General features: G+C 47.2%; 2 protein-coding genes across 3 annotated transcripts; both read left to right on the top strand.

The window, feature by feature from the left end:
• The first annotated feature begins 3,525 nt into the window (after positions 1–3,525).
• On the top strand, positions 3,526–10,226 carry CCL5 (C-C motif chemokine ligand 5). The gene is made up of 3 exons (XM_060646665.3): positions 3,526–3,683; positions 4,890–5,001; positions 10,012–10,226. Exons 1-3 carry the CDS (start codon positions 3,608–3,610, stop codon positions 10,097–10,099), a joined length of 276 nt encoding a protein of 91 aa, XP_060502648.1. The 5' UTR covers positions 3,526–3,607; the 3' UTR covers positions 10,100–10,226.
• Positions 10,227–11,529: 1,303 nt separating this feature from the next.
• On the top strand, positions 11,530–24,746 carry HEATR9 (HEAT repeat containing 9). 2 transcript variants are annotated; one of them, XM_060646664.3, is made up of 15 exons: positions 11,530–11,811; positions 12,948–12,997; positions 14,706–14,887; positions 15,147–15,273; positions 15,481–15,537; positions 15,730–15,786; positions 16,453–16,510; positions 16,856–16,986; positions 20,422–20,604; positions 21,234–21,326; positions 21,436–21,555; positions 22,627–22,700; positions 23,390–23,441; positions 23,884–23,970; positions 24,214–24,746. In XM_060646664.3, exons 1-15 carry the CDS (start codon positions 11,721–11,723, stop codon positions 24,592–24,594), a joined length of 1,743 nt encoding a protein of 580 aa, XP_060502647.2. In that variant the 5' UTR covers positions 11,530–11,720; the 3' UTR covers positions 24,595–24,746. The 2 variants fall into 2 exon arrangements, with proteins under 2 accessions (XP_060502647.2, XP_060502646.2); XM_060646663.3 differs by having other exon boundaries at positions 16,856–17,019.
• Positions 24,747–25,156: the final 410 nt, after the last annotated feature.

The following is a 25,156-nucleotide window of genomic DNA, read 5'->3' as shown; positions in this document are numbered from 1 at the left end:
TCTGCTCGAGGTCGGCCCTGATTAGCAATAGCACTGTGTGTGAATCTAGCAATCCGACTCTAAAGAGCACAGGTACTCACTTAAGATGCTACAAGAGGTTCTTAAGACTAAACCAGCATGAATTCAGCGTCTATCACGTCCTAGAGTTTGGTGGAAAGCAGGGGGAGAATACAAAAATGACTAGAAATCAAAAATCGTAAGATGTTACTGTGTCCAGGGAGTTAAGAAAAGACCAGTGCCAAGGTGACTTACAATAAAGGAGGATATTTTTACTTGTTATTTTCACACACAGAGACACACACACACAGACACACACACACACACACACACACTCCAGAGGGCAGGTGTTTGACTTGCTCACCATGCTGTCTGCAGCATCTACAACAGTGCCTGGCTCACAGCAGTTCACAGGAACAGTTTACAGGTGAAGAAGGACTGACTGAGCAGGTGTAGACCAGACATACCGGCGGAAGGTGGGGGAAGGGCAGAGAGGGCTTCGTGATGTTTGTATCTCACCTTACAGTCTCCTAAGCACGTCCACAGTCATTACTCTCCTTGATCCTCTCAACCACCCGTGTGTGGGTTACACAGACAGGCGTCCCTAGTTTTCAGGAACATAAAATGCTGGGTGAATCATAAGGATAGTTGCCATTCGTTGAATACTCACCCTGCACCAGGTACCACACCATTTACTTTCCGTAGGCACTTTGATTTCCTCATGGAATCAGTACCTCAGAACCAAAGAATATACTGATTCCATGAGTCCAGATGTGATTTTGCGCAGGAGGTAGTGAGGGGTAGAAATAGAATTGTAATTAAGGTCTTCCCCCTCTCTGGTCCCCACAATCCACTGGAACCACCAAAAGGAAAGAAACATACTCCTGACATACACATTGCCTATTCCTGCTCAGCAACACAACACCCTACCCACCCACCCACCCATTCCCACTACCTTTTACACACAAACACACACACACACACACACACACACACACACACACACAACCAGAAAGGGTCATCAGGATATAAAGATGAGGATCATATTAGTCCATCTCTGGTTTCCCCTCACTTCTTACCTCAGCTAGTGTCCCAACTCAGCATATTTGGTATCCAGGAAAATACTTTGCTTTCTTCCTCAAAAAGGGAAACTGAGATCAGAAAAAGGAAACAGAAATGGAACTCACATGGAAAAACTGAACCTTAGCAGAAGTTTTAGGATTTCTCTAGAAATAGTGCAGTGTGATAGAAAGTCTAAGACTTGGGTTCAATGTCGAGTTCTACCACTTCAGACTATGTGACCTTAAGCACATCACTTAACCTCTCTAAGCCTCCATTGACCCATCTGCTTCAAAATACACAGTTTCTGTGATAAAGCTCACTAATCATATCACTTGGGAGCCTGATCTACACTTTAAAAAGCCTGAAGTATAGAATATCCCAAAGGGACTGCCATTTTCTTACTCTTAATAATAACCTGATAATAATAGCTAATGTTATTAAGTACTTAATGTGTCAGGCATTGTACTAAGAGCTTTACAAGCATGAACACATTTATGGGAACTTAACTGTCTCAACAGCTGTGGAAGGGACCATAATTATCATCCCTGGTTTATAGATGAGGAAACTAAAACCAGAGAGATAATGTAATTTGCCAAAGACTGTCTAAAAAATGGGAAAAATACCAAAGCTCCTGCTCTTGGCCACCAGGCTACACAGCCCCCCCCCCCCACATGTTTGGTAACTAAGGGAACTATGTGAGGGGAACAATTAAAACAGGCAGACCAGGGGCGCCTGGGTGGCTTGGTCGGTTAAGCGTCCGACTTTGGCTCAGGTCATGATCTCACGGTCCGTGAGTTCGAGCCCCGCGTCGGGCTCTGTGCTGACAGCTCAGAGCCTGGAGCCTGTTTCAGATTCTGTGTCTCCCTCTCTGCTCCTCCCCTGTTCATGCTCTCTCTCTGTCTCAAAAATAAATAAACATTAAAAAAATTTAAAAAAAACAAACAAACAAGCAGACCATTTGTATGTAGATAGATGAATGTTTCCAAAGTACTTGCAATGGATTTCTTTAAATGAGATGGCCACATTTTTCAAAACTGTGTTTCTATTATAACCTAGTTCATGAGTCATGAGGAAGGAAGGAGAGGCTTCCTATGACAAGCTTAGAGTAGCACCTGGCACCAACTTGGGATGCAGTAACTGTTAGTGGCCTGATATGAGTCAGTGGAAAAGACTGGAGTCTGGTCATCAGAAGCACCCAGGTTCAATCCCACTAATCAGCCATGTGACTTTGAGGACCTTAATGACCTCTTCTATAAAATGAGAATAACCACCCTTCCTCAAAGTCACTGTGAGGAAGAAATGAGGTAAGGTCGTTCCCTTTTGGGTGATTCAGTCACCCTCAGATACCAAGTTACATATGTCACAAGAGCTAGCAAGAAAACATTCTAGAAGGTTGCATTTCTTAAGTTACACTTTTTTAAAATGTGTTTGCTTTTGTCATTGTTTATAGACAATTTTCTCTTAGATAATTCAGATGTCAACTTGTCACTATTCTGAATTATCCAAATTAGGAATTGATGAAGATTTACTCTGCCCAAGTCTTTGGAATGGAGTAAGGACCCTGTCTCTAATCAAGACCACTTCATGGATTCAGTTCAAGAATGCGCCCCCCCCCCCAACCACTAAGATTTTCACGTAAGCAGTACTGAGTAGGCAGAGCACTGATGCAGGAACCAGGGCACCCAGGTTCTGATCCCATCGTTCATTGGCTGTGTGTTCTTAGCAAGTTACTTCTCCTCCCCTCTGCAATTGAAGAACATGGAAGAAATAATCCCTAGGGTCCTCTGCAGCTTTCAAATTCTGTAACTTTTGTACCGAAGAAGACCTTAGGAACGAGATGGGATCCCAGAATTTACAGATGAATGTCTTCATCTGTAAAATGGGGGAAATGGGCACAATGAGAGTAAATGAGTTGACACCTGTAAAGCCTTTAGAATAGTGGCTAGCTTCCTTTGGGGCTATATGTCAGAGAACCCTCCCCTTCCCAATCAAGCACTTTATAAATAACACCCTTCCATGGATGAGAGGGGAAATACAGATCTGTAATGCAAGAGCAATTAACTTTGAAAGCAACCAAATAAACACCCAGTTGTTTCAAATCCGTCCTAACTGCCCTCTTCTGACCCCAAGGAAGCAGTGTCCTGACCTCTGATGAGGATCCCTACCCTAGAAGAGGAAGCTGAGGATGCCATCAAAGAAAGAGGTTTTCCACCACAAATGCCTATACTAGCTCTTCTGGACAGCAAATGGAGGTTTGCCCTGGAGGGCGGTTCTGGAGGAACCGATGAGCTCACTCTGGATCAGAGACAGTGAGGAGAAGAGAGAGCGAGCCTCAAATTTCCGGAGCCTATTTCAGTTTTCTTTTCCGTTTTGTGCAATTTCACTTATGATATCAACCAGTGTGTGGCTACTGTTTTGGAAACTCCCCTTGGGGTGGTGCCCCCTCTACTGGCCTGACTATAAAGGGCCAGTCTGAGCTGCAGAGAATCCCTGCAGAGGATTCTGAGACAGCGGGTGGATCTCCCGCAGCCTCCACCCAGAAAGAACCATGAAGGTCTCCCCAGCTGCCTTTGCAGTCCTCCTCACTGCTGCCGCTTTCTGCGCTCCTGCCTCTGCATCCCCATGTAAGTCAAGTCCTGACCACTGCAGCCCCTGGGGCCAGACCTTTAGATTGGCCCAGACTTTGCCCTCTTTTCAACTGCAGTATTTATGCTGTCTGAACCCTATGGTTTACATTCCTATATACTGCTTTACACAGTAAAGGATCTATTGTCCCTGATAGATCTCTAAGCCACTTCATGGCAGGGACCCTCTGCTCAACTTTTCCGTCCTCAAGGTCTACGTCCAAGACCTTCGAGTGCTGAGTGTGGACTGATGCCAGAGGTATAAGCAGTCAGAGGTAGCCTAAACTGACCTCAAAACACAGCTAACTCATGCCTATCACCAGCAGGGTTTCTAAGAAACTTCTAAGCATTAGTAAAACCTTCCTGGGACAGTCATATTGTCCCCATTTCATAGATGGAAAAAGTGGGACTTGGGAGAGAATTTTTTAAAAATCTGGTACGGATCAATTATTAGGCTGATTGTTCTATATACCACATAATTTAATATTTGAGGCTACTATTTGAGTGGCTGAGCTTGACTTACAGATGGGGAAACAGAGGCCCAGAGGAGTTAAGTAACTTGCCTGAGGTCACACAGCTACGAAGTGGGGAAACTGGTGTTCAAATCCAGTTCTACCTGGCCCTTAAACACTCCTACTCTACTGGGAAATGGCAACTGACCCTTTCCAGGGTCATCCTGAATTAACGGACCAAGAAAAAGTCCTCCTTCTCTGTTCAGAGCCCTTTTTACCATGCCTCAGCCAGAAGCTCCCAGGATGCAATACATATGTTCAGGCCCCTCTTAGGGGTTGAGGCTGAGCCATGAAGTGTGAGTTTTGGAAACCTCCCTCTACCCCACCGTAGCTCTCAAAGAAAGCAACTTGTGAATCCATTGAGGATCCCAGGAGGGCAAGAATAAGGGCAAAGTTCCCAAGACAAGCCAGGAGGAAGCCCAGCATGTCCGCAGAACTGAAGGCAGGGGGTTATGGTGCAGAGGGAGGGGTCCAAGCAAGACTCAAGGATTAGATAAGGGATTGCAGAGATCTTCTCAGTTCTCTGTTGGAATCCCCACTCTGCTACTATGTGCCCATGGCCAAGTGACCGTAGCTCTCCGAGCCTCAGTTTCAACCAAAGGAGGGTAAAAGTCTACCCAAGATAATGTACCCAGCACAATACCCCATGTGCAACAGCAATGAACACAAGGGTCTCCTTTCTTTCTCCTCCCAGATGCCTCGGACACCACCCCCTGTTGCTTTGCCTACCTCTCCCACCCACTGCCGCTCACCCACCTCCAGGAGTATTTCTACACCAGCAGCAAGTGTTCCATGCCAGCAGTCGTGTGAGTCTCAGCCCTGTGGACCCTCTGGGGGGGTGGGGGGTGAGGAAGGGACACCTTTTGTCCCACAGCCAGTCCCCCACAGGAGCCCTCTAAGAGAATGCCCTATCCGCTCCCACCCATCCTCCAGCTGCCCAAATAGCCATAGCTCCTCCCTCTGAGGCTTCAGACCCCCCCTTGCTATCACACAGAATTAGACAAGGGGTCCCCAGGGGGTCCTCCCCACTCTGATGCCCTGGATCAGGTCTCTGATCCTTAGAGACGTGACTTTTACTTTAACGTGATCTACAATGTTCCTGCGTGGAGAAAAGATCAATGTGGCCATCCCTCTCCAATTAAGAACCCCACATTCCCCCATATCTCACACCCAATCAAGTCCACCTACAACTACAGAGGATCTAGGGAGGAGAGGTCAGAGGTCAGGATCCTAGTTAGAGTGTATTTAAAAAAAAATTATCAGTTGGTGAAGAAATAATGACATGAGATTCTCCTTTTTTTTTTAATTTTAAAAAAAAAAAATTTTAATGTTTATTTATTTTTGAGACAGAGAGAGACAGAGCATGAACAGGGGAGGGTCAGAGAAAGAGGGAGACACAGAATCTGAAACAGGCTCCGGGCTCCGAGCTGTCAGCACAGAGCCCGACGCGGGGCTCGAACTCACGGACCGCGAGATCATGACCTGGGCTGAAGTCAGACGCTCAACTGACTGAGCCACCCAGGCGCCCCGAGATTTTCCTTTAAATGAAAACTAATACATTAAAAAAAAATTAATCCCTACTACCTAGAAGTGCCTGCTGTGTATCAAATGTCTTTGTGTGTTCTCTATTTCATAGTAACAACTCTGTTAGGTATGCATAATTTTCTCCATGTTTCAGACAATGAAACTGAGACCCAGGGAGGTTTGGGGACTTGCCCAAGGTTGCAAAGTAAGTGAGGGATAGAGACTGTCTTTGGAGCCTCCTCTTTCTACTATAGAAAGGTCAATAGTTGCTTTTGAAATTTAAGATGAGGGGCGCCTGGGTGGCTCAGTCAGTTAAGTGTCTGACTCTTGATTTCGGCTCCAGTTCGGCTCCAGTTCCAGTTATCACAGTTCGTAAGTTCGAGCCCCACATCAGGCTCTGTGCTGACCGTGCAAAGCCTGCTTGGGATTCTCTCTCTCCCTCTCTCTCTGCCCCTCCCCCACTTGTACCTTCTCTCTCTCTCTCTCAACATAAATACATAAAGTAAAAAAAAAAAAAGAGACAAGATAATAGAGACTTAAAGAACGCAAATGGGGCAATCATGAACTTTCCTATATAACGGTGAAGTTTTTTAATCCAAAAACTCCTGGGACACTTGCAAAACTATAGGTATTCAGCATTGCCTTTAGTTCTGGTGCATCCTTTGAAGTCAGTGGTAATATTTAGCACTACTAATTTTATTTCTGAAGGCAAATATTTTTCAAAAGAAAACAATCCTTTGAGCACCTGTTATGGGCAGCTAGAGATTAATAAAGCACCATCGCTGCCCTCATGGGACTCAGTCTAATCCGAGGCAAAGACAGATGCAAAATGACTAGAGCAACCCTGAATAAAAACATTACAAAAGGAGAGCAGGAGCACATCCAACCTTGGGGTTGGAAGAAGGGACAAGTTTGCTGCAGAAGGTGCTGTTTGAGAAAAGCCTGAGGGACTGGGTACACTAGGCAGAGCGAATGTCGCCAAGACTCTCCTTTGGTTGACGCAGCATCCCTGTGTAGGAAAGCACTGGGACCTTGAGTGTCAGCACAATTATGCCAAAGCATCAGATCGAGTGTGAAGTGAGCTGGAAAGTCGGGTCCAGATAAGAAGCTGTTATGCTCATCCACACGAGCGGTACTGAGGCTGAACGGGACATGAAGGGAAGGGAAGGAGACAAGGGCTGAGTCGGCAAGCCCCGCCAGGTGATGTAAGGTCAGGAGCAAGGATGACAGGGGGGTTAAGGGTGACATGAAGGTTTTGACCCAGATGGCTGGAGAAGTGTGGAGCCCCCTGAAGTCTCAAGGAAGAGCTGTTTAAAGAGGAAAGAGCCAAGGTGGCAGCACAAAAACCCTGTGGCGATGTCCAGCACGGAGTGTGAGAAGGGGGGTTGGGAGCTAGGAAACAGTGCTGGCGCTAGAGATAGGGCTTTTTTTTTATTTTATTTTTAAAAAATGTTTATTTTTGAGAGAGAGAGAGACAGAGTGCAAGTGGGGGAGGGGCAGAGAAAGATGGAGACACATGGGGCCTGAACCCATGAACCTTGAAATCATGACCTGAGCTGAAGTCAGACACTCAACCGACTGAGCCACCCAGTCACCCCAGAATTTTTTTATATAGGAGGAAAGGGTCTCTTGATACTAGAGTGGCAATCTATAGCAGAGTCTTGGTGAGCACTGGCTCCAGAGCTAGTCAGTCTTTGTTAGAGTCCCAGCTCTGCCCCTAGGCAGTTGCAGGAGCTTGCATCCATCAGTTAACCTCTCTGAGCCTCCATTTCTTCATCTGCAAAGTGGAGTGAAATAGGAGTTCTTCCCTCACTGGGTCAAAGTGAGAATAATGAAATGAAAAACGATATTAGAATATTCCCTGGCACACAGTTGTACCTGATATGTGTTAACTGCTCTTCCTCCTCCAAATATATGATTATATACATAGAAGTGACAAGTAAAACTTGATGAGTGAATGCAATTCGTTCACTAACTCATTCAATAAACATCCATTAAGCCCTAGGCCCAGCGACTTGGGGCGGAAAAAACATAGAGGGGCGCCAGGGTGGCTCAGTTGGTTAAGCGTCTGACTCTTGACTTCAACTCAGGTCATGATCTCAAGGTTTGTGGCGTTCAGGGCCCATATTGGACTCTGTGATGATGGTGCAGAGCCTGCTTTGGGATTCCCTCTCTCTCCCTCCCTCTCTGCCCCTCCCCTACTCATGTTTGCTCTCTCTCTCTCAAAATAAATAAACATTAAAAAAAAAAAAAAACAACAGGGCACCTGGGTGGCTCAGTCGGTTAAGTGTCAGATGCCAGCTCAGGTCATGAGCTCACAGTTCATGAGTTTGAGCCCTTCATTGGGCTCTCCACTGTCAGCACAGAGACCACCTCAGATCCTCTGTCTCCCTCTCTCTCTGTCCTTCCCCCACTCTCTCTCAAAAATAAATAAAAACATTAAACACACACACAGAAAAGGGCAGCAATTTTGAGAACACCTGTTCTCAACGGGCAGGTGAAGGTGGTTGCTCCCAAGAGAACAAGCAGAAAGGCAGGAGGGAAATCAGGCAAGTAGGGGGTCCCCAAAATGGGGGCAGGGAGAGAAACTTGGCCAGGAGGAGTTGTTCTTCAGTCTCACATTCTTTAGGAGGAAACGGAGGCCTGAGAAACAAACCCTCACCCCAGATATTTGTTTCCTGCCCTTTTGATTTCCTGGCCACAGGCTAAGGGGGCTGAGGCCAGAGGATAGCAAGTCTACAGGATTTCCTGTCTGACTTCTGGCTGAACAACGGCAGGGTCTTGGTCTGGCTCCCTCAGCACCCAAATCAGAAAACAAACACTAGGAGGCACGAGAGCCCACAATATTCTGTTCCCCACCCCGCCTCTGCACACTAGAGCAGAAGAAAGAGAGATGGTCAAGGGGCTCTGAGTCTCAGAAAAGGAGAGGCAGCTTCCTTGAGAGCAAGCACTATCCAGGACAGAACCTAAAAAGAAACCAAGAAATCCTCGTTCCCACCAGACAACCTAAGCCTTCACTTTGAAAACATTTGGCCTCATAATGTTTGGAGAAAGGTCCAAGTAGACAGGTCTGGCCCAAAAGGAACATGTTAATTGGCACAGCACCGCTATCCAGGCCATGGTTTCCACCCCTGCACCCCTCCCCTGCTCCCCATAGAACCAGTATCCCAGCAAACAGATGAGACAGGCAGCTGGACCAAGCCCCAGCCCCACAGGCTTTGATACCTCCAACGCATGCTGTCAATACCTGTAGAGATAAGGCCTCTCACATGCTATCAACACCTGCAGAGATAAGGCCTCTCGCTCTCAGAGGCCTCTGCATTCTGGCCAGTTAACTGGTAGAAGTGCTTTGACTCTGGCAATATCTGGGGACCTTCAACCTCTGTGAGCACGATGCCCAGTACAAGGACCTTTGGTGTCATGTTGGTCTGATCCATCCTAAAGAAGAGGTCCCATAACATTCCAATAATAATACATGTGTGGTATTCCAAAACTCCCACACACTAAGTTTCATGACAACAGTGCAAAGTAGGAATTATCTCTACTTATATATTTTTAAGTTTATTTATTTATTTGGCGGCGGGGAGGGAGAGAGAGAATCCCAAGCAGGCTCTGCGCTATCAGCATAGAACCCAACTCAGGGTTCAATCTCATAAACTGTGAGATCATGACCTGAGCCAATATCAAGAGTCTGACGCTTAACTGACTGTGCCACCCAGGTGCCCCTCTCTATGTATTTTAGAGGTAAACAAATAGATTCAGAGGCCTTAAGTTATTTGCCAGGTTAAGTGGTAAAATCCAGACTCAGGTTCATGTCCTTTCATTCACCCCCACATGCGGAGATGTACTCATTTGTTGAGTATCTACCCTGTGCCACACACTGTGTTATCTAAAGAAAAATCACGTTTACCACTTCTTATGTCTCACCTACTCAACCGTCACTCAGTTCCTAGAAGACACCTCTTTGCTCTACATCTAGAGCACCCAGCACAGGGTCTGAGACAAAGAAGTTCAGAGAAAAGGCTAGTGGTTGACCAGCTCAACCCTGGACCCCTCAGACTCCATATCCCCTTAGCTCTCCAGGCTGCATATGTTTGTGTGGGAGTTAAAATGCACACAGATATGCTTCTGGCTTGGAGCCATATGACCCAAGAGAAAAGGAAACATCCTTTCCTTAAAAGCTACAAATCCAATCTCATGGAGCTTCAAGAATGCTCCACCCCAGTACCATTATCCCCAAACCTGGCTGTCCGGGTGCTGACCAGGTTTCATCCTGATCTCTTCTCCCACAGCTTTGTCACCCGGAGGAAGCGCCAGGTGTGTGCCAACCCACAGAAGAAATGGGTGCGGGACTACATCAACTCTTTGGAGATGAACTAGGATGGAGGGCACCTAGAACCTGAACTTGTGCAAAGTTTCCTGCTGCTTCTTGTTTATGTCCTAACTAGCTTGGGAAAGTCCCCACCCACCCCTACTCCCACTCCCTCCTGGGAGGGTGCATACTCCACCACTAAGCAGCAATTATAAAAGCCTCCTCCATCTAAAGCTTCCAAGAGTTCCTGAGACTCTGCCTTATGCGCAGAAAGTCTCTTGGCTCTGAGCTTCAGGCTGCAGCTCTGCCATCAGAAAGGAAGTCAGCATGTCTCTGGAGGCAAAGAAGGGAGAAAGACTGGGCTTCCTGTGGCCAAATCTCCCCTCGCAGCCCCTTCACTGCGAAGGGCTGACTGGCAAATGTGAGAAATCAGCTTTCCATTAAAATTCTCGTCGCAAGTTACCAAGCAGGCTCCTGGTTTGATTTTCAACATTTGACACTGAATTTAGTGGCCATGTCTTTTAGTGACTTTTAACACACTTTTTTTGTCTTCAAGTATTTCTTTCTTAGGAGTTCAGATCAAATCTTTGTAGAATATTTCATAGTTTGGATCTGCCTGATCGTTTCCTCATAATTAGATCCAGGTTAAATATTTTGAGCAGGGACACCGCATGGGTGCCGCTGTCTTAGTGCAGCACATCAGGGTACATGTCAGCTTACTGGTGGTCATGTGGAGTCTCATGGGCTTACTGGTGGTGATGTTGAGTCTGATGGCCTGGCGGCTCATGTTTTCTTGCCATAGCCAGCTCTCTGCTGTGTGCCAGGCACTATGCCAGGCATGGGGGGTGTTGCGGAGGGGTGGAGAGTGGAGAGGTGAATGAGCCACAAGCCACAATCTTTACCTTTAGGCAGATTAAATGTATGATACACACCTAAAAGGAAGCAATTGTTCAAAAGGCTGTGGTCACACTGGGGTGGCGGTGGTGGAAGGGAAGGATACCACTGAAGGAGGTGAGGAGGGGGGCCCAGGCAGACAAAAGAGACTTCAGAGATGAGATAACCTTTAAATGAAATTGGAAAGATTGGAGGAACAGTTTAGCAGGTAGGAAAGGAAAGGACTTGCAGGTAGAGCGAACAACATATGCAAAAGTAGGAGGTCTGGAAGGCAGCTCGTCATGACACAGACAAAAGCCCAGTCTCTTGCTGCCAAGGAGGGAGGTGCGTATATAAAAGGGGCTTTCCCGTTCCTGCCATTTTCCTGGTGACTAGTCCTAAGAACCACCCCTGCTCCTCACATGGGCTGATATGAGCTTGACAGTTCACCAAATGCTTTGACTCTCCTTCGCATTTATGCCTCACCTCAGCCCCTCTGACTCCCAGATAGACATGACTTTCCAGCTTTTCAGATGAGGAAACTGAAGCTCCTAGAGGTAAAGTGACTGGCTCAAGGCCACAGCCGTTAGATGCCAAGGGTTGGGGGCGGAGCTGGAGAATGGAACCGGAGTCTTCCATTTACCTAGGAGACCTGGTTGCTCAAAACATTCAGAAGCTTCTACCCACAGAAGCCCCGACTCCTCACCAATCCCTCTTGTGCCACAGAGGACAGGTCTCCCCCAGCTGTTCCCCCACATTCTCAACAGCCCTGTACTGCCCTGTCTGGGCTCCCTCTGGCCCCGCCAGGAGAAGAAGATGATGGCCTATGAAATATCAGCTGACATCCTTGACATCGCCACGTCGATGTTCAAGTACCCATGGCTGGAGTACCCAGAGAGGACCAAAGGTGAGGCTGGAATACAGACAGGAACAGAGTCAAGGTGGGGCCTGAAAAGAAAAGCTCTCTGGCTCCCTCTCCCAGACACAGGTCTGGTGAGTTCAACAAATCCACAGGAAGGGTCAGGGCAGGCCATTGGACACTTTGATGGCTCCCCACAGCCTTCAAAGTAAGTCACCAGGGCCCTCGAAGATGGGACATCTGTGTGTCCCCCCAGCTTCTGCTCACCTCTCTGCGCCCTGCTGTCTGCCCAGTTCCCCACCTCCCAGTCTTTGAAAGAATTTGTTCCCTGAACCGAACACTCTTCCCCCTTATCTATCTGGCTACCCCCTATGTGGATTAAAGACTGAGCCTGTGTATGATCGCCTCTGGAAAACCTTCCCTGATCCCCACAGCCAGAGTAGGGGGGCCTTCATCTGTACCACCTGTGCCTGTATCTTCACATTTTTCTCCCTTTGTTAGTTACTAGTAAACAGTTGTCTCACCAGCTAGACCAGTGGTTCTCAAAGTGTGTTCCCAGGACAAACAGCATCAGTATCTTGTTAGAAATGCAAATTCCCAGCCCCTACTCCAGATCTACTGAATCTATACTCAGACTGAGTGCCAGAAATTGATTTTAACAAGCTCCCCAGATGATTCTATGGCACACTCAAGGTTGAGAACCACTGAACAAGACCGCTGTTTTTCACCATCAGCTGTACATTAGAATCCTCTGGGGAGGGGTACCTGGGTGGCTCAGTCGGTTAAGCTCCAACTCTTGGTTTCGGCTCAGTTCATGATCTCACAGTTCGTGAGTTTGAGCCCTGCATCAGGCTCTGCACTGTTGGAATTCTCTCTCTCTCTCTCTCTCTCTCTCTCTCTCTCTCTCTCTCCCTCCCTCCCTCCCTCCCTTTCTCTCTGCCCCTCTGCAACTTGTGCTCTCTCCCTCTCAAAATAAATAAATAAATATTAAAGAAAAAACAATCCTCTGGGGAACTCTCTAAAATACCTAAGCCCTATCCCCAGAGAACCAAATTCAATTAGTCTAGCATAGGGCCGAAGCAGGTTAAAAGTTCCCCCCAATAATTCTAACACACAGTGTTCACTAAATGCTGAATAAGTGAATGCCTAAAAGGGTGATTCCTAGCCCACCATTTGTACCACAGAACTCAGAAAAGCCATGGCTCCTGTTCGCCTGCCCTTGTCCCGCTACCAGGTAAGACCCCTAACTTTTGCCACCCTGGGAACTTTGTTGAAGTAGGAGGGTCAGCAGATGGTCCCTTTTCATTAAGGCCAGTTCACAGAACCCTTACACACTCACCCCTGGGGCTTCCACTAACTCTGTGTGACATTGGACAAGTCACTTTCCCTCCCTGAGTCTCAGGAGCTTCCTCTGTCACAGGCTCCCTGTCCTGCTCCATTTGTAGAGTTGCTACAACATATTATCTGTAAGGCCTGGGCTATGCAGGCAGTGCTTAATAATGAGTCATCATTATTCATTAACACAGGGATCCTCATAGTTAGAGTTGCCAAATAAAATACAGGATGCCCAACTAAATTTGAATTTCAGATAAACAATGAATACTTTTTTAGTATAAATATATCCCAAATAGGGTATCCAATACCTAAAATCTAAATTTAACTGGACGTCCTGTTTTTCATTTGCTTGGTTTTCACTAAATCTGACAACCCTGCTCATTGTGAATCAATACTACACTTTCTGAAAAAATGGCAAAGATTTGACAATCTTCACTATGATCTTCTCAATCACCAAACTGAAAACCACTGGCTGAAGCCCCTCTTCTTTGTTGCTCAAAGAACTGACTCTGAGGAAGACTGGAGAAGAAATAGGAATGAATCCAAGACAAATCTGCAGAGAAAGCCCCTGACCTACACACAACCCTTCACTACAATCAGAGCTACAGTTTCACAACCATTTAAGAGATAGATTTTTTTAAGTTTATTTATTTTGTGAGAGAACATGTGCATGAGTGGGGGAAGGGCATAGAGAGGGAGAAAGAGAGAGAATCCCAAGCAGGCTCCATGCTGTCAGCGTTGGAGTCCAACACGGGGCTCGATCTCATGAACCCTAACATCGTGACCTGAGCCAAAACTAAGAATCGGGCACTTAACTGAGCCACCCAGGTGCCCCTAAGAGATAGAGTATTTAAAGAAATTCTGCTTTTCCAATGACACTGTTAAATTCCATGAGAGCAGGGTAGCACCTGCTTCCCCAGCACCTAGGACAATGCTTGGCACTTAGCAGGTGCTCAGTAAGTACCTGCTGCATGCCTGAATGAAGGAGCAGTAGCCTGTCTTTTCCCCTCTTAACTCCACATCTGCCTCGCCCCTTGCCTTTCCCATCTCCTTGCCCTGATGGCCTTCTCAAAGTGCTCTGAGATCCTCAAATAACCAAACTGTGTACTAAGACTGGTTTACAGATCAACAACGGCTTCACAATCTTTATCCCATTTGTCCTTTGCAACAACGGGTACAGAGAGAACAAGGATTATTAGCTCCACTCTGCAGATGAGAAGACTGAGATCTTGGTGGGTGAAGTAACCTGCCCAAGTCACACAGGGTAGGGGTAGGAAGTCCCGGACTCTAGCTCAGATGAGAGACTGAAGGGTGTCTCTCTTACCTAGTCCCTTTTTTTTTTAATGTTTATATATTTTAAGAGAACGAGAAGGGGAGGGGCAATGAGAGAGGGAGAGAATCCCAAGCAGACCCCTGACTGTCAGCACAGAGGCCTACATGCGGCTTGATCCCATGAACCATGAGATCATGACCTGAGCCGAAATCAAGAGTCGGGATGCTTAACTGACTGAGCCACCCAGGCATCCCACCTAGTCCCTTCTTATCCTGGTCCTTTTCCTGGCTGAGGAACACCCCCCTGCCACTGTTGTGCCACTCACACCCCCCAGATGCCAAAGGAGGAGTTTCCCCCTAGCCCAGAGTGCTGGAGACAGCACCCAAGCAAGCCACTTTCAGTGCCTTACTGCTACTTCAAGAAGCCTGAGGTCTACACACACTGGCACACCCTATATGATAAGCGACAAGAACGGGAGGCCGAGAAGATGCTGCGGAAAATGAGAGATCACCCTAGGTGTGTTTTGACCTTTCCTATTCTCCACACCCTCCACACTTTCTGGAAAAGAGAAGAAGGAGAAGGTAGGAGTGGGAGAGGGGGTGGGGCAGGCCCAGCTTATAGATCCCAGAGAGGACCCTGGGATAGGAGGAGGCTCATCCGTCTTCCTCTGGTCCCATCTCTGAGCTGGGCTGAGGATTAAGGGCAGAGGAGAGTTTGTGAAGTAGGAGGGAGGGAACAAGGGGTCCAAGGCCAGCCTGTGCAATTTCTCACACAGGCAACTCAAAGAGGGCACCCCCATCCAAAAATTCCATCTCCCTATGAGCAAGCTGACTATACAATCTCAGATGGGATCCAAGCCCTCAGACCCTGCTGGGGACCCCCTGAAGTGGCAAAGATTAAAGGTCAGGGACCACGGTGGGAGGGAGAATGGGGAGACTCCCTTTGTGGGTGTCCTTACCTTGGGCTCACATTATCCTTCAGCCCTCAGTCCCTGCCTGCAAAATGGAGGGAGGAAAGGAAAAGGGACTGGATTGGATGAGCACCTGTTTGAAGTTCTACAACTATATTTATCCCTTTCTTCCTTTCCACTGGCTCCCTTGGATGGGCAGGAACTCACAAAAAGCCTGGAATCTCCCAGAGAGCCTGAGCAATTCTATGCAGCACAGGTGAGAGGTGGCAAGGGTGGTGGAGCATAGTCACAGGAGCTAGCTGAGCTGGGGAGGAGAAAGATGCTTGGGGGAAGAAGTGAGGGAGGGAGGAAGTATTCCAAGGCAAAACTCCAGCTGTATCCAAAGGACAGTAACTCATAGGGGTGCTGCCTGAGGGCTCTTCCCTTTTCTCCACCCCTGTTCCTGCAGGCTCTGGGGTGCCTGGGCGTCAGTGAGCAGTTTGTCATGGAGGCACTATGGCAGGTGGTGAGTCTGAGGACACATGAAGCTCATGAGAGGAGGAACAGGGTCTGAGGTGTGTAGAGTATGGGCACATGGGCACAGACAAGGCTTGCCAGGGTGCAACGATGCTGGGTCAGATGCAGTGAGGAGAGCTGCCAGTGTGCAGCATGCACTATCTCATGCCCTTGGCTTCTCTGAAGGACAGCTTGATGGGGATGGAAGAATGTGAAGGTCCCCTTTGTCTAACAGAAAGACCCTCAACTGAAAAGCCAGGAAAGAACTTGGACTGAGTTCATTCTCTACCTTAACTGATTTAATCCCCCGTGTTTATATGCCAATTTATAATGGGGAACATGCTTTCTTGTCCATATTCTCATTTAAATCTTACAAACTAGGAATAGGTGGTAGTATCTGCACTTTTCTAAAGATAAATGGAAGCTCTGAGAGGCCAGGTGACTTGCCCAAGGCCACATGGCTACTAGGATACCGGATAGGGATTTGAACGAAAGTCTTACTCCCAAGTTGTGTTCCTTCCATTGCACCGCCCTGCCTGTACTCTATGTTTGAGCATAGACAGGTCACCCTCTAGACTTGGTCTCCTCATTTGTAAATGAAAAGTTGAGATGATTCTGAAAGCTCTGACATTCCATCAACTTATGGCATGTTTCCACCACCTGCCTCTTAAATCAGGCCCAAACCGGCTCAGAGAAAGTGAAGTCTGAGGCCTGTCGAAGCCTGGCCCTCCTGGGTGAGTATGTCCTCTCCCTGGGGCAGGTGAGGGGGGTGGGGAGAAGTAGGGAAAGGTGAGAAAGGAAGCAGAGGAGCTCCTTTCCCCTTTGAGTAAGGAAAGTCACTTCAGCCTAGCACTGTGGGCAGAGAGAGGAAAGTGGGGTGAAAAGAGAGAAGAGACTGGAGGGAGAGAGAGAGCCCCTGGAACTGCAGCCATGCATGAGTGTCCTGAGAAGATGGGTAACACCTCAGGACCTAGTACTTAGAACTTCTGTCTTGAGGGCACAGTCGAGTCAAATGAATCCTGGCAGAGAAGAACAGCCCCTGAGGCTCTGCCCTGACCTGAGGACCCTCCCTGTCCAAGGTTGCCTGAATAAGCACGTGATCCAGGTTCTCATCACACAGTTGAAGGGGCAAAATGAGGAGGAAAGGATGGATTCTCTGACACGGCTACGAGTGGCTCTCAACTCCCAGGCTGCTGTCCCCAAAGACAAGGTGACTGGGAGGAGAGTCAGTAACTGGGGCAAGGTATTGATGGTGTTGGCTGGGGTTAGGTCAGGGAGAAGGTAACCCGGCTCCTAGCCTTGATGGGAGAAGACACTGTCTTTGTGGAGTTCCCTGTGGAATAGCTTCCCTGCACAGAAGCACTGGCATAGCCACTTCGTGGTCACACGAGCTCTGACAAGCCAGCTTTCAGAGCCGCAGTTTGTCCATTTCTAAACTCTTGACAGTAACTACACTCATCGTGGTGAGCACTGAGTAATGTACAGAATTGCTGAATCACTATATTGTACACCTGAAACCAACATAAAAATTAATGGATTAGGGGTGCCTGGGTGGCTCAGTCAGTTGAGCATCTGACTCTTGATTTTGGCTCAGATCATGATCCCGGGGTCGTGGGATGGAGCCCTGTGTCCTGCGCTGTGCTGAGTGTGGAGCCTGCTTGGGATTCTCCCTCTCTCCCTCTGCCCCTCTCCCTAGCTTGCACTCTCACCCTCTTTCTAAAACTAAAAACCAATAATGGATTAAACCAATAAATAAAATGAAGATAGTAATTATAACAATGTTGGGAAGACTAAATGCAATGTAGGTGAAGCATCTAGTTCAACGCCTTTTAAGTGCTTTTAAGTGGTAATCATTATCCTTAAAAACCTACTAAAGAAAAAACCTCTCTCAAGAGGGGAAAGGGATCAAGAGTCTGCTGACACTAATCAAATTTTTTCCCCTTTTAGGATCCTCTTACTTTGATCCCATCACTGTTCCACGTGAAGTAGAATTCATCATCCATCCATTTACTCAACAAATATATATTAAACAGCTATCACATGCCAGGCACTGTCCTAGGCCCTTGAGATACATCAGTGAACTAAACAGGCTAAGATCCCCTGCTCTTGTGGAGCTTACCTTCTAGTCGAGGAGATATTTAATAACCAATAAACTTAATTATATAGTATGTTACAGGTAACCAGTGCAGTGGAAAATTTATATAGCAGGGTGAGGATGATCAGGAATGCCAAATGGGGACAGGAACAGGTCGTAGTTTTAAACCCAGAAGGGAGGGAAGGCCTCATTTAGAAGGGGTCATCTGAGCAAAGACATAAAGAGGGTCAAGGCGTTAGCCTTGCAGGTTATCTGAAAGAAGGCATTCCTGGCAGAAGGACCAATCAATGCAGAGACCCTGAGGCAGGAGCGTGCTTGGATGGTTAAGGGACAGCAAGGAGGCCAGTGTGGCTGAAGCGGAGTGGGAATAAAGAAAGCAGTAGGAAATGAAGATATGTCAAAGTAGTAAACAGGAGACTCAATTATACTAGATCTAGATCTACTAGATCCACTAGACTAGATCATACTAGGTCATTGCTTTCTGGACGACTTTAGTATTTGGGCTTTTTACTCTGAGTGAAGTAAGAAGCCATTACACATTTTGAGCAAAGCAGTGACATGATCTAGCTTACCTTTCAAAAGGTTCACTATGACTGCTGTTCTGAGAAATATGGGGAGGTGGGGGTGGGGTGTCAGGTGTAAGCAGAAAGACCAATTAGGGGCTACTAAAGCAATCCTGGTGAGAGATAATGGTGGCGTGGACCACGGTGGTTGCAGTGGGGCTAGTAAAATTCTGACAGGTAGAATGTGAACTATAAAAGACAGTGAGGAAACAAGGATGAAGCCAAGGTTTTGGGCCTAGCAGCTGAAGGATGGAGTTGTTATCGACTAAGATGGAGAAAGCTGCAGGTGGAACAGGTTTGAAGGTAATATCGGAAGTCCTGTTTTGGACAAGTTATGTTTGAGATGTCTATTGGACCTCCAAGGGAGACAGCAGGTAAACAGTTGTATGTACAATTTGGAGTTTAGAAGTCTGAACTAGAGAAAGGAATTTATAAGTTGTTGGCATACAGACAGCATTTAATGTCATTCAATTAGATGAGGTCAGTAGAACCAAGAATCAAGTCTAGGGGCATCCCAACATTAAGAGCTCAGGGAGAAGAGGAAGAACCAGCAAATAATGATAGGTGGCCAATAGGTAGGAAGACAACTCAAGAGTCTTGAGATTCTGAAAATCAAGTGAAAAACATATATCAAGGAAACAAATCAACTGTATCAAATAATATAAGGACTGAGAATCAATACACAGATTAACTATGCAGGAATCCTTGAATATCTAAACAAGAACAATTTTGGTGGGGGTGGGTATAGGTCTGACATAATGAGTTTAAGAGTGAACGGGAGGAAAGAAATTAGAGATGGCAAGAATGGACAATTTTCCAAGTGTTGTTGGAAAGGGCTGTAGTTGGTACTGGGGGTGGATTTTAGAAAAAAGAAAAATAACAGCATGTTTCTATTCTAAGGGATAATGATCCAGTAGTCAGAAAAATGATAATTTTGAAGGGAGAAGAAAGAGTTGTGCACAAATGTTCTTGATTTGGTGAGAAGAGATGAAATCTAACACACAAGTAGAGAGACTGACTTTAGATAGATGGTCAGAGTACCCAGTAGTAAGAGAAAGGGAAGAACATATAGGTGCAGGTGTTGAAGGTTGGATAGAAATGGTGGTTAGGTGTCTTTGGAACTTCTTTTCTAGTTGCTTTTATTTGCTCAATAAAGAAGCAAGGTCATCAGCTGAGAATAAGAACAGAGGAAGAAGTGTTAGAGGTTCCAAAAGGACAGGGTGTGAATCAGGAGAGGGAAAAAGACTTGCCCAAGGAAAAACAGTATGGTTACTAGGTAGGACTAAGGGTCTACGTGAGGTTTGTGTTCATACGTTTAAAGCAAGATCAGCCATCATGACTGTGGGCTTTTCTCCAGAAAGTACAGGCACAAAGTGGGAAGTTGACTACAATGAAGCAAGAAGAGGTAAAGGAGTTGAGTGAGGCAGAGAAGTGACTATAATAGGACCATGAAGTTTAAGCTGGGTAGAGAGTGAAGAAAATGAGCAATAAAAAGGTGCTCAGTGAATTGTTAATCCTTGTGGAGTCCAACGATTACTGGCATCAGGAAGTTAGCTGGAAAGATAAGCGGTGATGGTCAGAGAACGGGATCCATAAAATGGAGATCATGGAGAAGCCATAGTAATGGGTAATGATAAAAACCTGAGAATTAGGGGCTGACACAGAATGAAGGACAAGGTTATTGGATAGCAGGAGTAGGATCAATGGCATGTATATTTTTTAAATGTCAGGAATTAAGACAGCAGAAGTGTTAAAGAGAATGACATCCATCCATCCAGGATGGATGTCATAGAGAAATGAAGGGATATGACCTAGGAGCATGTGGATGACAGCAAAAATAAGGGGACATGGGTAAATTAATCTGATGACATGAGATTCATTTTAGGGAGGAAAAAGAATGCTCTGGAAGTAAGAGTGAACTGCCCTCTTAACAATGTCTGGATGAAGATATAGTTCCCCTGCCTATTTCACTTCTTGTCTCCCTCAGAGAACTCAAGTCGGGGATGAAGAGAAGTTGGTGCCTGTTCTGCAGATGCTGATAAAGAAGTCATCGAATGAAGCAGCTGTGGAGGCAGCCTTGTGCTTGGGTTTCCTGAGGCCCTGCAGCAAAATAGCCCAAGAGTTCTTGCTGCAATGCCTAAGCCAAGGGTCCAAAACCCAGCGGATGAAGGTGTGAGGGGCAGAAGGCTGGACTCCCTGGGGAGTGCTGGGGAACCAAAGGCCAGTGCTGACTTTGGTACAGTTTGGACCCCGTCATACTCAACCAAAGAAGCTTCAGCAGGGAACACTGTGGGGTCCTCTGTGTGTCTGTGAATATGTATATACATGAGTATGGGGTCACGAAGACATGAGCATACATGCATATGTCTGTGTATGTTTGATTTGAAATAGTGTTCATTTTAAATGTGCACATATGTGGGGCTCCTGGGTGGCTCAGTCGGTTAAGCGTCCGACTTCGGCTCAGGTCATGATCTCATGGTTCATGAGTTCGAGCCCTGTGTCGGGCTCTGTGCTGACAGCTTGGAGCCTGGAGCCTGCTTCACATTCTGTGTCTCCCTCTCTCTCTGCCCCTTCCCTGCTCATGCTCTGTCTCTGTCTCAAAAATAAATAAAAACATTAAAAAAAAAATGTGCACATATGTGCACACATGAACTCATGCTCTCACTCAAGAGGCCAAGAGGCAGGAGAATGGACCCCAACTGTTCCCTGTGAGTTTTAGGCTCAGCCCTCAAGCCTACCTGGCCATCCAGATGCCTCTTAGCCCCTGTACACCCCATCCCACCTGCCTGCCCCCCACAGGCACTTAGGATGCTGGTCAAGATGATGCATGTACACTCAGCCACAGTCATCAGGGCCATCCTAGACCAGCTGTGCTCTTCTAGTGTCCTGGAGGTAAGGTCTAAGGCTACCTAGCACCCTTCCTTCTCCAGCAATAGGATGGGAATGATGAAGAGGGATGATGAAGAGTCTATCCTTCATACTTCCCCACCTCTGCCCTTAGCACCGCTTTGAAGCCACCCAGATGCTCAAGACCATTGGACTGGAAAAGATCCAGGCACAAGGGCTGGAGGGATTCACATTTGACCTGCTCTGGAGGAAGACTTACAATGAACCTTTCCTTGTGAGACCAAAGCTCCCAAGCCCAGGCAACCCAAACCCGTCTCCTCTCCCTTCTCTGAAGACCTCCCTGACTTGGCTCCCATCACACTGCCCCAAAATGTATCACATTCACTCTAACGCATTCCCTGTTCCCCTAATGCAGCCCATGTTTTCAAGCCACCTTGCCTTTGCAAGGGAGGCAGTTCTCTCAGCACAATGACAAGTCAACCCTCCCTCCCTCCGCAAGGTGAAAACTATCTCATGCTATTATTCACTCCCTCCCTCCTCCTGCCTGTTATAATACCATTGCTGCTGCAAGGCCAGTCCAAACACCTCCTATGGAAAGCTTTCCCAAATCACCTCCACCAGAATCAACCCTGCATTCCTCTGTGTTCCTTTGCTTTTATCTCTATTGTACCTTGTTACAGAACCAGCCACAGAACTTCCAAAGCCATTTTTCTGAAATGTAAATCAGATTGTGTCTCACCTCTGCATAAAATTTTTCAGTAGCTCCCCAGTGCCCTCAGAATGGCTTACACTGCCCTTCACCACCCAAGGCCTGCTCACCTCTCTAGCGTCAGCTTTCCCCACTCCCACTCACGGCCACACACCAGCTATGCTTAAGATCACCCTGTCCTGGTTTATACCTGCTATCTCAGTGTAACTCCTTAGAGTGCCCCACTCTGAAGAGTCTCGGTGTGGTCACCTAGCTACGCTGAACTCCTTTTTGTTTCCTAACCTCTCTGTGCTCTCTTGCCTCTAAGCTTTTGTACATGCCTTCCTCTCTGCCCCAAAATCTCCCACCCCCACCCTTCTACTGGTTAACTCCCATCCACCTTTCAGGCTGCAGCTGAGGCATTGCTTCCTCCAGAACATCTTGCTGGTACCCAGACTGAGGAGGCCCTATTTTCACCCTATACTTAGCTCATTTGTAACACTTACCACAGTAGTGTACATGTCTACTCACCCGCATGCTTCCCCTACCAGACCTCAAGGCAAGGACCATACATAGCACAAGGTAAAGGTTTGTGAGCACTTAAAGGCACACTCCTGCATTCCTTTTCTCTACTGTCCCACCTTAATCCTTCTTCAGGCTATGAGAAAGGCTGTGGCTGAAACTGTGGAAGAGCTGAAGATGAAGCCTACGATGATGAACCTGGTGGAGGCGTGAGTGGCTCAGGCTGGCAGAAAGGGGCACAGGGTCAGAGAGAGCTGAGAATCTGATCCCAGTTCTCTTGCCTGTGCCCCTGGCCAAGTTACTTTGACCCCTGGGATTTTCATTGGCAAAAGGGTACTGCTAACACCTATCACTCAGGGCTGCTATAAAATATAAAACATAAAAGCTCGTATTAAGATGAGGACATGAAAGGGACCTGTAAAAGGTAGAGTTCTGGGGGCACCTGGGTGGCTCAGTCAGCTGAGCTTCCGACTTCGGCTCAGGTCATGATGTCATGGTCTGTGAGTTTGAGCCCTGCGTCGGGCTCTGTGCTGACAGCTCAGAGCCTGGAGCCTGCTTCAGATTCTGTGTCTCCCTCTCTCTCTGACCCTCCCCCACTCATGCTCTGTCTCTGTCTCAAAAATAAATAAACATTAAAAAATAAAAATAAAAAAATAAAAAGGTAGAATTCTGGACAGATGCAAGTCCTAATTGTCATTTGGTACCTCTTGGCAAATTGTATTATCTGCCTTTCCCTTCCCAGCCCCTTTCCTAACCCAAGAAACAAGAGGGAGAAATTGATGTAATCAGCATCACTCTCTGGCCTTGTGCTCGATTCACTCTGGGCTGTCAGAAGAAACAACCAGCCCTCCTCCTCCTACCCTCTAACTGGATAACACATTCACTTCCTTCCACACAGGCAACTAATGAACTCAAATGCCACTGCGCGCCAGGAAGCAGTCATCTCTTTGGTAAGGCCAGCCCTGCTTCTCTGACCAGATGTATTGATGGCAAGGGGAGTAGGCAATTGAGGGCAATTACTTCAGGGAAGAAAGGACTGTAAAGTTTGGGGAGGTTTGGTGGTTTATATTAGAATTCCAGCCCTACCACGAATTCAGCAATGACCTTTTCTTCAGGATTGGAAGTAGGTGGGATAAGGGACAGGAGATGGGTATGAGAGGCATTGCTTAGGTATTGCAGAAATTGTCTTGACTCTTTCTGGTGAACAGTATGTACTGGAACCCAATGCGGTGGCCCCAAAAGGGAAGGAAAGGGATGCACCTCAGCTGGGAAGCCACAGCTCCCCCTCTCTCCAGGCCAGATGACAGGGTCATCATGGAGACTAGAATGGAAAAGAGCACAGATGGGGCATCTTCCTAGGCTGACTACTTAGGCATATTCTGCCTCTGCCAGGGCGTCCTGGGGATCCACAAACCACAAGTGTTCCACTTGCTGTTGGACATGCTAGATGCGGAAAAGAGCCAGGCTGTGAAGAACAGTGTAAGGCATTCCTGCCCACCTCTTCCTCTTCTCTACCCTTCCTCCAAGCCTCTCCCATCCATCCTTACCACTTGCTCTTTGTCAGGAGGGAGGAAAGGGAATAAGCCCTCACACACTATACCTTGACTTCATTCCGTGGGACCCCAGTGGCCTGTGGCCAGAGCACCCCCTCACTGGGACACCCCCTCCCCTCCCAGCCTTAGCCTGAAGTAAACCAGCCATAGGACCTTTGTTTCAATGCAGCTACAAGAAACATTAACTCTCCTGGCCTCAACTGATCCTTGGATCCAAAACAAGCTAAAGAACAAGGTTATCTTTATATATGAAGCACCTAAGACCAATGAGGAGGCAGAGCCTACAAGGTTCCGGAAAGACCCTGAGAACCCAGAAGAGTTAAATATCCAAGACTTTCAACTAGCACAGCTGAACCCCTTGTTTATTGCAAAGTCCAGAGCCACATCAGATCAACAGAAAAAGCTGAGTGCCCAGAGAGAGTCTGCCTTCTATCTCACTTCTACCTTCCCAACATGTTTCTCTAAACCAAAACACAAGGCACAGGCCACAGGGCCCTGGGTGCCAGGGATCAAGAAGCAGCTCCAGATCCTTGCTAAAACCTCTAAATAGGTCAGTTCTTTGGGCCTAGCTAGCCCCCATTCTCTTCCTGAGGTTACTTCTCAGGTTCCCCTGGGAAAACAACCTATACTTATCTTCCATGAATAAATGAGTGTCACTCTACCTACCACTGCTGTTCCTTTTGTCAGAGGCTACACTGAAACTCCTGTCTCCACACTCTTGGTTATGTGTTATTTTTCATTTGTTTCAACCGCTTATTTATTTTTGAGACAGAGCATCAGCCGGGGAGGGGCAGAGAGAGGAGAGACAGAATCCAAAGCAGGCTCCAGGCTCTGAGCTGTCAGCACAGAGCCCGACCCAGAGCTCGAACCCATGAACCGTGAGATCATGATCTGAGCCAAATGATCTCAGATGCTCAACCGACTGAGCCACCCAGGCGCCCTGAGTATTAATTCACTCAGTCACATGTCCTTCTCAAAAAGGCAAAGAGAAGACAGAGACAGAGCTGTTCCAATGGCCAGTCTGCCTCTCTAAATCAAGCCCTTGTCTATACCCAGAATTTGATGAGCTTCTGCCCAGAATGGGCTGCAAACAGGAAAAATAGAAAGTCTTG

The sequence above is a fragment of the Panthera onca genome, chromosome E1 (assembly GCF_046562875.1).
Source record: "Panthera onca isolate mPanOnc1 chromosome E1, mPanOnc1 haplotype 2, whole genome shotgun sequence".
Classification (NCBI taxonomy): Eukaryota; Metazoa; Chordata; class Mammalia; order Carnivora; family Felidae; genus Panthera; species Panthera onca.
Note: the sequence above shows the minus strand (reverse complement) of the source record. Positions and strands in the feature narration are given on the sequence as shown.

Coding starts and splice junctions, on each gene's coding strand:
- CCL5 (XM_060646665.3), top strand. CDS start 3,608: ATGAAGGTCTCCCCAGCTGCCTTTGCAGTCCTCCTCACTGCTGCCGCT. Junction 3,684..4,889: donor TCCTGCCTCTGCATCCCCAT/GTAAGTCAAGTC, acceptor TTCTCCTCCCAG/ATGCCTCGGACACCACCCCC. Junction 5,002..10,011: donor TGTTCCATGCCAGCAGTCGT/GTGAGTCTCAGC, acceptor CTTCTCCCACAG/CTTTGTCACCCGGAGGAAGC.
- HEATR9 (XM_060646663.3), top strand. CDS start 11,721: ATGATGGCCTATGAAATATCAGCTGACATCCTTGACATCGCCACGTCG. Junction 14,888..15,146: donor AAAATGAGAGATCACCCTAG/GTGTGTTTTGAC, acceptor TTTCTCACACAG/GCAACTCAAAGAGGGCACCC. Junction 22,701..23,389: donor ATGATGAACCTGGTGGAGGC/GTGAGTGGCTCA, acceptor CCTTCCACACAG/GCAACTAATGAACTCAAATG.